This window comes from Gracilinanus agilis, chromosome 2 (genome assembly GCF_016433145.1).
Source record: "Gracilinanus agilis isolate LMUSP501 chromosome 2, AgileGrace, whole genome shotgun sequence".
Lineage (NCBI taxonomy): Eukaryota > Metazoa > Chordata > Mammalia > Didelphimorphia > Didelphidae > Gracilinanus > Gracilinanus agilis.
The window spans coordinates 284,564,333-284,577,071 of record NC_058131.1 but is presented as its reverse complement, the minus strand read 5'-3'; the positions used below and the strand labels follow the sequence as shown (position 1 = coordinate 284,577,071).

Sequence of the window (12,739 nt, the reverse complement as noted above, 5' to 3'; positions counted from 1 at the left end):
GCCTGCGCCTGTCCCGCCCACTCGCGCGTGCGTCGCCCCGCCCCGCCCACTCGCCTCTTCGCTTTAGCCCTTCCTATCTTCTCCCGGCCTTCTCTTCGCTGGCGCGAATTCTTTAGGACCTTCTTCGAGAACGCGCTGCTCTGGGAGCGAACCTTGTCGCATCTCCACTTCCTGGGCAGCCCTGGAGCCCCGCGCACTGCAGAGACCCTCGGGAGGGGAGCCCGGGCCTCCGGGCCTCCGGAGGTGCGACGAGGACAAGACTCCCATAAGAGCAGGCACTTTTGAAACTTCCTTCTCAGGAGACCTCAGCCTCCTTCAACGACCCCTCCTCCTATAGCACCCAGCACCGGGCTTGGCTCATAGTGGGCGCTAATAAATGCTTGTTCTTTTTGTATTGGTATCATCCGAGACTTCATACCTTTTAAAGACCCGCCTTCTTTAAGATCCCACCCACTTCAGAAACCCTGGTCTCAAGGGACTGGTGAATCCCATCAGAGACCTTGTTCCCTTTAAAGATCTCAACCCAAAGTTCCAATCCTTTCCATTGACACCTCTTTCCCCAGAGACTCTTCGCCCCTTTGGGAGATTTATAGACCTGTCTTCCTTTGTAGGCTACTCTTCCTTACCTTTGAGTCTCCATCACTTCTCAAATGCCCTTGCCCAAATAATCTGATTCAGTTTCCCTTTCCCACTTGCCCCCTCACTGGCTCTCAGGTAACTTTGAAGGGTCGCCTTCTTGCCACAATTTCTGGGTCCTTAATCACCCCTTTTCCTTGGTTGCTTTCCAGGGCACGACTGGGACTCTCCAAACGACATTCAGCATCTTTTCGATCTCCTGTGAGTATATATGCAAGCTCTTAGGCTTCTTTCTAGGACTCCTTCCTTCTTTCCTATGTATCTCAATTTCCCATTCTGCCCCATTAACAATTTATCTTTCCCTAGTCTCTCTGGGTCTCCTAGTTACAGCCCAGCAATCCTTTTCTTAATTGCTTTGATTCCATAGCAGAAGTTTTCATAGCATCTCTTAAAAGCCTTTCTTTTTCTCATCCTCTAATGTCTCCTTCCACCTCCACTAAATGTACTCAGCCATATTAGAGATTTAATAAATATCAGATAAATTGAATGACTTGCCTGCCCCCTACTTGACTAAGGTGGATCAGACAGGATATCTGGTGTTATCTTCATCTCATCTCCTCTGCCTTATGCCTCTAAGTATATTTTCTCATCCTAACCAGATTCAGATGTGATTGTCCAAAGCTAACCCCTTTGATCTCTTCTTGCTTTAAAATCTTGTTCCATAATTTCTACCATCTTTTTCTCCCAAATAGTTGCATCCTCTCTGCCTTTAAACACACAGATTTCCCTAATCTTTGGAGAGAGGGAGAAAAAAACAACTTTGCTTGATCCTACTCCCCCCTCCCCCAACTAGTTTCTATCTTCTTCCTTCCCTTTTACTACCAAACCTACATGGCACCAAGTAGGTGCCTTCATCATCCTCTTGCTCTTTAACCTTGACAGTCTTATTTCTGCCCTTTCCACTCTACCCAAGCTCTTCAAATATTTCCAATGACCTTTTAATATTACCTCACTGAAGAAATCTATACTATTTTCTGCTACCTCCTTCTTGGAACCCTATTCTCCCTTTTCCTTCATGAGGCAATACTATTCTGCTTTTTCAGTTCCTTAGTCCTTCCTCTGTCTTTGTCGTCAATCCCCTGTTCTCTTTCATTTTATTTTATTTTATTTTATTTTTTAAACCCTTGTACTTCGGTGTATTGTCTCATAGGTGGAAGAGTGGTAAGGGTGGGCAATGGGGGTCAAGTGACTTGCCCAGGGTCACACAGCTGGGAAGTGGCTAAGGCCAGGTTTGAACCTAGGACCTCCTGTCTCTAGGCCTGACTCTCACTCCACTGAGCTACCCAGCTGCCCCCTTTCATTTTATTTTATTGTCATGCAAAACACGCTTCCATATTGGTCATTGTTGTAAGAGCAAACTTATACATAACAAAACCCCAAAATAAAACCATAAATACACTGATATGAAAGATGATTTCAACGGTTCTTTCTCTGGAGATAGATAGCATTCCCTACCATAGGTCTTTCAGGATTGTCCCAGATCATTGCATTGCTGAGAATAGCCAAATTTTCACGGGTAATCATTGTACAGTATTGCTGTTATTGTATACGGTATTCTCCCAGTTCTACTTATTTCACTCTGTATCAGTTTCTGCAGATCTTTCTGGCTTTTTCTGAAGTCATCTTGCTTATTTCTTATTGCACAGTAGTATTCCATCACCAGCATGAACTATGATTTTTTCAGCCATTCCCCAATTGTCTCTTTCTCTTTTTATACTTGATTGCTTATGCTATGGTTTTCATTGGTCATTTCTTCTACTGTTCTGTCATCACTTCTGCTGATGACTTCTAAATCCATATCTCCCATTCTGACCTAATGAATTTTACATTTCTAACTACCTCCTGGATTTTCCCATTTTTATGTTTTATTTTCACTATACTAGATGCACTCAATGTATCCAAAACTGATCTCATCAGTGTCTGTCAAAATGACCTCTTCCTCTTAACTTCCCTTTTTCTTTCATTCGCCATTTTCAGTTGCTGAGAAATGGCAGTCATTTGTGATCTTTCCCTCTCTCTCACCCCCCACATTTATCAGAACTTGTATGTTCTTTGTATTGTCTTTCATCCTTGTCTCTCCATTTCTAAGGACATAATCCCAGGTCAGGTCCTTTCTACTTCATACATAAACTATTGGCCTCTTCACTTTTACCATGACCACAGCTTCCTTCTAATCCACCATTCACACTGCCATTTCCAGGTTAAATTTGTCAAAACACATATTACCCTCTAATTAAAAAATTTCTAGTAGTGTCCAGACCACCTAAAACATCAGGTTGATTCTTCTGAAACAGCAAATATAGAAGACTTTTTGCAATCTAATCTTCTTCTACCTTTCTAACCTTATTTTTGAATGCTTCTTTTGCTCCAATCAAACTAGTCTTACTGCCCCTACAAAAAGCCAAGTTATTCTTACCTCTGTGGCTATCTATATTCATACCAGCCTGAGATGCCCTCCCCTTTCTTTCTTTTTCTCTGACTCCTACTCATTCTTCATTTTTAAAAAATTATATAATTCCTGATTTTGATATTATTTCTATGCAAATTATGCCCTTGAGAGGGAATTTTGTTGTTTTATTGACTCCTTTTGAAAAACTCAGAATCATAGTGTCTAACATTTACTGGTCCCAGTTCATTCTTCTTCCTTTTTCAAGGCATTCAGTATCTGGTATATCTTCAAATCCAATGATGGTTATCCTCTTAGATCTCAACATATCATCCCTATGCATTATACCTCACAATGAAAAATCTTATATTCCTCTTGTCTTATAGCATATCATTCTATCTCTCCCTATGCCTTACCATCCACCATCCTAAACCAATTCTTCATCTTATAATTCACCCTTTAGTACTTTCTCAGGCCTTTACCTCTGTTCTGATTTCACTTTCCTCCATTCTAACTTTGATCTTATAGTTAACCAGTTAGACTCTTATTTTGCCCTCTAATTTCAAATCCCTTGCTCCTTTGTACTGTTAACACTTATTCCTTGCCAAAAATTAACCCTACATTACCCCCACCACTTTGCCTCTGGTGTCCTTGTGTTGCTGAACAGAGCTGAAATACATCATTCCACCAAGCTGACCTCATGTTTCAAATTTATATTAGCTAACCTTACTGGCTTACCTCACTGTAGCAAATCAGTCTTTTTACTTCTTCCTAATTGAAGCTTTATTCCCACTTTCCACAGAGATTGTTTTCATACTTTATCTTCTCTCTTCCAACCTCCCATATCTTCCCCTCCCTCCTACCCTCTCAGAGGATCGGAACTAATTTTTTTCAAAATTTTAAAATTTTTTAAATATTTTATTTTTTAAAATCATACTTTAACATTCATTTTAAAAACCTTTTTCTAAACCCTTACCTTCTGGCTTAGAATCAATCAATACTGTTTATTGGTTCTAAGGCAGAATTGCAGTAAGGGCTAGGCAATGGGGGTTAAGTGACTTGCCTAGGGTCACACATCTGGGAAGTGTCTGAGGCCAGATTTGAGCCTAGGACCTCCTGTCTCTAGACCTGGCTCTCAATGCCCTGAGCCACCCAGCTGTTCCCTAAAAAACATTTTAGTTTGCATCCTTTCCCTCCCTTCAGCCCCTCCCTCATCCATTGAGAAGGCAAGCAATATGATCATGGGAAACTTTTCCATATTAGCCATGATGCAAAAAAAAAAAAAAAAGAAAGAAAGAAAGAAAGAAAGAAAGAAAGAAAAAGTAAAAAAAGCATGTTTCAATTTACACTCAGTTCATCGTTTCTCTCTGAATATAGATAACATTTTTCTTTGTGAGTCTTTTAGAATTGTCTTGGATCATTGTATTAATTAGAGTGGTTAAATCTTTTTAACAGTTGACCATCTTTATACTATTGCTGTTACTGTGTACACTGTTCCCCTAGTTTTGCTTCCTTCACTTTGCATTAGCTCATCTAACCTTTCCCATTTTTCTGAAACCATCCCCTTTATCCTTTCTTATAGCAAACAGTATCCTTCATAACTATATATCACAACTTTGTTCAGCTATCCCCCAATCGATGGGCACCCCAACAATTTTCAGTTCTTTGCCACCATGAAAAGAGCTGCCATAAATATTTTTGTATATGCAGGTCTTTTTCTTTTTTCTTTGATCTCTTTGGAATATATACCTAATATAGTGGTATTCCTAAGTCAAAGGGTATGCACAGTTTTATAGTTCTTTAAACATATTTCCAAATTGATCTCCAGAGTGGTCAGACCAGTTCATAATTCCACCAACAGTGCATTAGTGTCCCTATTTTTCCACATCCCCTCCATCATTTATCATTTTCCTTTTCTCTTCTGTTAGCCAATCTTATTGATGTAAAGCAGTACTCAAGATTCCTTAACTCTCATTTTACTGAAGGAAAAAAAAATCCCCAAAATCCCTGACATCATTTCTCACTTTCTTCTTTAATCCATTTTCTTGACAGTGAGATAATCTTTTTCACTAAGAACAGTACTATTATGTATACCTTTGATGCCATCCTCTTCCAAATTCCCCCCAAAACTGTTCCCATTAACAACACCTAAGAGCTATAAAAGAATTCGTACCTTTTGATCCAGCAATACCACTATCAGGTCTGTAATCCAAAGAGATTTTTTTTTAAAAATGGGAATGGACCTGTTTGTACAAAAATATTTATAGCTGCTCTTTTTGTGGTGGGCAAAGAATTGGAAACTAATGGGATGTCCCTCAGTTGGGGAATGGCTGAACAAATTGTGGTATGTGATGGTGATGGAATACTGTTGTGCTATAAGGAATGATGAACAGGATGATTTCAGAAAAAGCTGAAAAGACCTACATGAACCCATCCGGAGTGAAATAAACAGAACCAGGAGGACGTTATACACAGTAACTGAAATGTGGAACAATCAAATGTGATAGACTTTGCTACTAACAGCAATGCAATGATCAGGACAATTCTGAGGGACTAATGAAAAAGAATGCTATCCACCTGTAGAGAAAGAACTGTTAGAGTATAAATGCAGATGAAAACATAGGATTTATCACTTGTTTATTTGGGTATGTGTTTTGGGGTTTTGCTTTTATAAGATTATTCATTTACATAAATGATTAATATGGAAATAAGTTTTGCATGATAATAAATGTATAACCCAGATTGAATAGCTCATCAACTCCAGGAAGGGGGAGGGAAGAAGAGAGGGAGACAACATGAATCATATAACTTTGGAGAACTTAATGTGGAATTTTGTTATTAAAATAAAATAAGGATTTAAAAAACCCCAACACCAGACATTTTTAGTTTTCCCCCTATTTTTCCCTGTTATCTACAAACATGTACAAGTCTCTCCCATCATAAAGATCTTCACTAATTACTCTTGCTTTTTTTTCTATATCTCCTTTTCATGGCTAAAGACCTTGAAAAAATTATCTACACTTGATGCCTCCTCTTCTTGTCCTCTTTCTTCTAAATCCTCTGCAAAGTTTGACATGATTTCACATATATATGTGTATTCCATCTCACATTTCTATGTGTCTGGCTGTCCTCCATGCCTGAAATGCCAGTATCTGGCTTTCTTCAAGACTCAGTTTAAGAGGAGCAGGTAGGTGACTCACTGGACTAAAAGCCAGACCTGGAAATGGAAGGTCCTGGGTTCAGAATTGTCCTCTGACACTTCCTAGCAGTAAGACCTTGGGCAAATCACTTAATTGCCTAGCCCTTACTGTTCTGCTTTGGAACTGATACTTAGTATTGATTCTAAGATGGAAAGTAAGAGTTTTAAAAATTGATAATAGGGGTGGTTCAGAAGTAGGGAGGGTTATAAGAAAAAGTTAATGAGTTCACATTCAGATATTGTTCTAGTTTTAAGATATCTATGAGACTTGGGGAAACTAGGTGACTCAGTGGATTGAGAACCAAGACCTAGAGATAGGAGGTCCTGGGTTCAAATTTGGCCTTGGACACTTCCTAGATACTTAACACTAATTGCTTAGCTCTTGCCACTCTTCTGCCTTGGAACTGTTACTTAGTGTTGATTCTAAGATAGGAAGTAAGGGTTAAAAAATGTCTGTGGGACATCTAGTTCAAACTGTCCAATAGGCATTGAGATATGTCTAGAAGTTGAGAGAGATCTTAGTGATAATTGAATCAGTGTTCAATTTCATGTTCTATTTTGTAGTATTGTGTGTGTGTGTCTCTGTCTGTTAACTCCTTTAGATTCATAACTTATTTATCTTTTTGCCTCCATTAGCATCTCCCACAGTGCTTGGCATAGATCATTTAGTCTAATCTCACCATTTGACAGGTGAGGTAACTGAGGTCCAGAGAGAGTGAGTAAGGAGATATACTGCATCCAGTATTCTTTGTCAAAAAGTACTTTTTCCTATTCTTTGCCTTAGACTATCTTCTTCAGTTCTATCCTGGATCATTTTAGGTACATGTTCCAGGGGCCTGCTCTTTAAACCTTTAGGTGTCCCACTTTCTTCTTTTTTTTTTTTGGTGAGGCTTAGGCATCACCTTCTTCATCCCCCCAGTATCTCCAAGAGGAAAGAAGGGCAAAGGAAAAAGTCATCAAGTATTGGGGAAACCCTACTCCCAATTCTTGTCACTTGGTAAATAGTGAACTAGAATTTTTAATAGCACTTCAAGTTTTACAATGTACTTCCTTTTACAACAATCCTGGGAGGGAGGTAGTACAGGTTCAAAGGGAGAAACTTGAGGCTCAAGGATTTCAAATGACTTGCCCAGGGCCACACAACCAGGAAGTGTTGATCCCAGCCAAGTCCCCTTCCATCCTATTAAGCTGCTTTTGGCAGATAGAATTGGGAAGAGAACCCAGTTCAGTTGATATGGATACCAGGATAGGGAGGAAGCTAACCATATTGACCTCTAGGTAAGTCAGTCAATACAACCTTTCTCATTATGTCATTTAGGTGCCCACTCCCAAGTCTGACCAGGCTGATGAGACCAATGAGAATTCCCTACGGCTTGAAATCCAGGAGCTAAAGCAAAAGAGGGATGCTTTGGATCAGGAGATCTCCCAGCTAATGTCTGAGTAGGTTTATTACTCAAGTTTTTTTGCAAGATCTCTTACTTGTGTCAGGAGTTTGTATACTAAATACCATGGTTTGATGACCCACTATATCAAAGCATCATGATCATTAAGTGTTCTAGGGGTATTGAAAGAAGAAGAATAGTAGTAGCACATGTGTATATCATTTTACAGTTTATAAACATCACATTTGAGGCTCATAGAATCCCAGTAAACCTTCTTATTCTTTTATGGATGAAGAAACTGGAAATCTGGGAGAAGAAACTACTCTCTCCAGTTTCATAGCTAATAAATGTCAGAGCTGGGACTAGAACCTTAGTTCTCTGTCTCCACATTCTGGCCCCCACCCAGCCTCCACTGTACCACAGTGACATGATTTCTTCCCTTGAGTTTCCAGGCTCTTGAGGGAGGCCCGAGGACTAGACCTAATTCTTGGCTCCAATTCTAGAACTAACTTATTTTATCCTGTCATACCTTCATTTTCCTCAGCTGAGGATGAGAGGATGGACTAAATAATTTTTAAGTTTGACTCTAATTCTAAAATTCTGTAAGTGAACTAGAACATAACAAACCTGAAAAAGATCTTAAGAATTCTTTTTTATTTTATCCTTTTACCTTCTGTCTAGATATCAGTTCTAAGAGAGAAGAGCAGCAAGGGCTGGGTAATCCAGTTTAAGTGACTGACTTGCCCAGAGTTACACAGCTAGGAAGTATCTGAGGCTAAATTTGAACCCAAGTCCTCCCAGGCCTGGCATTCTGTCCACTGTGCTACCTTGCTGCCTAGATCTCAAGAATCCTCATAAAACAATATTCTTATAAATTCTTACCAAAAAATATCATCAGGGGGCAGCTGGATTGAGCTCAGTGGATTGAGAGCCAGGCTTAGAGATGATGGCAGGTCCTGGGTTCAAATATGGCCTCAAACCCTTTCTAGCTGTGTGACCCTGGGCAAGTCACTTGACCCCCATTGCCTAGCCCTTACCACTCTTCTGCCTTGGAACCAATACATAGTATTGATTCTAAGACAGAAGGTAAGAATTTTAGTTAAAAAAATATATCATCAGACCTGTGATTACAAGACTGAGGACTAGGAGTTAGATCAGCATGAAATCTCACTGTCTTTGAATTAGTAGATTGAGGACTTTGCATTTCTAGAATTTCTTTCCTCTGAAGAGTTCATAGAACTACTTAGACTGCAGAGAGTCTTTAGGCAGGAGATTACAAAATTTGAAAATCAAATCAGTGCCTTAACCTGTATTTTAGTAGCCTCTTAGGGCCTATATCATTCCCTCCACCAAAAGTGAAAAGCCTGTAAATCACCTCTTTTGGTATGATGAGGGGTGGAGGGGGTGGGGATGAAAAGAGGAAGACACAGGGATAAAAAAGGCTCCATTACAAAAACATCCCCAAACACCTAGTTGAAGTTCCTGTTACTTTCATGTCTATGACCCTCTTGGAACTTTTCCCAGCTGCCTGTTTGATAAACACTGAACATGACTAACTCACTAGATTTTCACTTTTTATGTAGGAATTGACCTTTGAATTCTGTGGGAATTCTTGTTCATATTGTGTTGTCTCAAATACCCTTCTTTTTTTTTTATCATGTCACTTTGCACTTTTATCACTTACCACTTATTTGAAAGGAAGAATGTGCCCTTTAATATTAATAAGTAAATACCAGGGCAGCTAGGTGACTCTAGATAGAGCATATATGTAGACAGAGCCTCAGGCTTGGAGATGGTAGGTCCTGGGTTCAAATGTAGCCTCAGACACTTCTAGCTGTGATCCTTGGCCAGTCACTTAACCCCAGTCACCTAGCCCATATTCCTCTCTTCTGCCTTGGAACCAATATTTAGTGTCAATTCTAAGACAGAAGGTAAGGGTTTTTAAAAAATAAAAATAACTCTGTACCAATATCACCCACTGAATTTGACCCACATTTTGTTGCTTTTTGGTATTGTTTGACATTGTTGTAATCCCTCTGTATAAACAATTTTGGCTATGCATCTTTTACATGGCTTCATGCCACTTGAACCTTCCACACTTCTGTGAATCCTTCACCTTTGACATTCATCATAGCACACTAATCTTCCATGGCATTAGTATACTTACCTGGTTCAGCTATTCTCCAGTTGCAGGGCACATATTTTGTTTGCAGCTTTTTCTAATTATAGATAATGCTCTTATGAATATATTGGTACATACAGATCTTTTCTCATTGCGATTCACCTGCATGGAGTATATATCCCACGGGGTGCTGCTCTCTGTGGCAGACCGTAAACAGTTTAATTACTTTTCTTGTCTAGTTTGAAACTGTTTTTCAAAATTTGAAGATGTAAGGGGTACCTGGGTTGCTCATTCGATAGTGTGTCAGGCCTGGAGATGGAAGGTCCTGGGTTCAGTTCTGGCCTTAGCTGTGTGACCCTGGGCAAGTCACTTAACCCCCATTGCCTAGCCCTCATGGCTCTTCTGCCTCGGACCCAATACTTAGTATCAATTCTAAGACCAAAAATGAGGGTTATTAAAAAACAAAACAATAAAATGTAGTAGAAAGAATGAGATTGCATCAGAAGGCCTGGTTTGAATCTGATCTGCCCCTTTTGCTCTGTGCAACTGTGACCCAGGTATATCACTCTTTGCTTCATTCCCACAGTTATAAAATGAGGAGGTTGGACTAAATGATCTCTCCATTCCTTGAACTTTTGAATCTCTCTCCTAATATTTAACAAAAAAGGAACCTCCTCTTTCCTTCTTTGCCCCTGCATATCCCAGCCTGGTTTCTTTGCTAGATGATAACAGTAACTCGCATTTCCATAGTATTTGAAGGGCTTTCCTCACCACCTCACTGTAAAGTAGCCAGGGTAAACATTATCAACCTCATCATATAGATAAGAAAACTGCTCTGGAGATGTAAGTGAATGTCAGTGGTCCAGAGCCAGAAAGTGGCAGAGCTGTGTCTGTCCAAATCCATCATTTTGTTCATGAGCACCAAGCCCCTGCCCACGTATCATTTCACTTGGATTAAGCATACATTTGTTATTCCTCATTGCTATGGCAGCTTCTGATCCTTATGTGGCTTTTCATTGTCTACCTTCTCTTTGTTTCAGAGGCTATGTTGTGTCTGAGTTGGAGGACCACATTTCCCTGCTTCATGAGTACAATGACATTAAAGATGTGGGCCAGATGTTAATGGGAAAATTAGGTGAGTGGCCAGTTCTCTAGCTTTAGAGAGACCACCTTTGCCCCACACCTTCATGCCTCCTACCATATTCAGCCATGCATTCTTAGAACTCCTCATCTCAAACTCACAAATTACAGCCAACTGCGAATGACTAGGCTGTTTGTATTTTGACCCCTAAACTCCTTTATCCATGCAATTGGCATGCTTGTTTGGGGAGCTGCCTATAGGCTGTGACAGGTGCCTCTAACTTCCCTTGGACCTAAATGAGGACGGTTTTCTGATAATGTCCCTCCTACCCAACTAGAGTAAATAATTGGAGAACTTTGATATATCTATATGGGTCATTTGAGAGATTCTATTTGTCCTCAAATTGCTGACTTGTTAATGTAACAACAGCAAAAGAACAGCCCTTTGTTGTTTAATGATCCATTTTGTCCCTTCTAAGAATCTCCTCTGGCAGCCTTTAGTCATAATTCATGTTCTAGAGATAGAGGGAAGATGCTTTTAAGTTTTTAAATTCCTTTCGTTTATTATGACTATCAACAAAAAATTTTAAAGTATATGTTAAATTTAACAAGGTAGTAAAACAAAATTTCTTAGTTTGTGTCTTCTGAGCTTTTTGGTTTTCTTTTATATGTTTCTTAATGTTTTATTCATGCTTTTTTTTTAACATCTCAATCATTCCCTGTAAACTCTCCCCTCCCCCACAAAAGAAGCTCTCCATTGTTATAAATAAGTATAGACAAGCAAAACAAATCAACATATTGTCCAAGTCTGGAAATGTATTTATCATTTATCATTTTGTCCATTACTTTTTTCCCTGAGAGGGAAGGGGCCTTTTTCATGAAATCTTTCCTCTTTTTCTTTGCATTATTATACTTATCCTATTAATTGATCTGACCCTACTCATTCTATTCTACATAAGTTTACATGTCTTCCCAAATTTCTCTAATTCTCAACATTCTTATTTTCTTATGATACAGTAGTTACTCCATTATATTCATGGACCATCAGCCATTCCCTCAACTGAAGAGCATCCAGTTTGTTTTAAAAAATTTTTAAGTGCCTTTCCAACTCAGTTGAGTATCTAATGTATGTCGTACATGCTCGGCAAGTTATTTAGCAACAAATAATCATTTTAGATCATTGTCATAAGATCTGCTTGCTTGTTTCTTAAGTGCCAACAGAAGCCTGTAGGTCTGTAAGAGCAGTTCTGTGAAGTTGGAGAATTTTCCATAGAATTTTCCTCTTTTTGTAGCTATGAAAAGGTACCTACTCTAGTTTCTTTTCATTTTTTTAATGATGTGATTTTTATCAGTCAGGTGTCTTATCCATTTTGAGTTTATTGTAGTACATATAGATATTAATCTAAAACTACCTTCTGCCAAACTGCCTTCCAGTTTTCCTAGCAGTTCTTGTTAAATAGGGAGTTCCCAAGTAATTTATGTCTTGTTGAAACTGAGTTAAGAAATTAATTTGTTTCTGATTCTTCCCTATATAGTCATTTTTACTTTTTTCTTCCCAGAAGGGAAGTATTCATCTGGGGGGGAATCTTTTGTTTTTTTTTAAACCCTTACCCCTTTTCTCTTAAGACTCATTATTAAATAGGGGGCAGCTGGGTGGCTCAATGGATTGACAACCAGGCTTAGAGATGGGAGGTCCTATGTTCGAATCTAGTCTCAGACACTTCCCAGCTGTGTGACCCTGGGCAAGTCATTTAACCTCCATTGCCTAGCCCTTACCAATCTTCTGCCTTGGAACCAATATGCAGTATTGATTCTAAGATGGAAGGTAAGAGAGAAAGGAAGGAAGGAAGGAAGGAAGGAAGGAAGGAAGGAAGGAAGGAAGGAAGGAAGGAAGGAAGGAAGGAAGGAAGGAAGGAAGGAAGGAAGGAAGGAAG

At 39.3% G+C, this 12,739-nt stretch overlaps 1 protein-coding gene across 1 annotated transcript in view; it reads left to right on the top strand.

The window, feature by feature from the left end:
• Positions 1-67: 67 nt before the first annotated feature.
• The window catches only part of SWI5 (SWI5 homologous recombination repair protein), a gene marked incomplete at its 5' end in the record, with an annotated part of 15,754 nt that continues 3,082 nt past the window's right edge, over positions 68-12,739 (top strand). Inside the window, 4 exons of the mRNA XM_044659695.1 lie at positions 68-243; positions 789-837; positions 7,540-7,661; positions 10,766-10,860. Coding sequence (XP_044515630.1) covers positions 68-243; positions 789-837; positions 7,540-7,661; positions 10,766-10,860 — 442 coding nt within the window. The remainder of the gene's footprint in view (positions 244-788; positions 838-7,539; positions 7,662-10,765; positions 10,861-12,739) is intronic.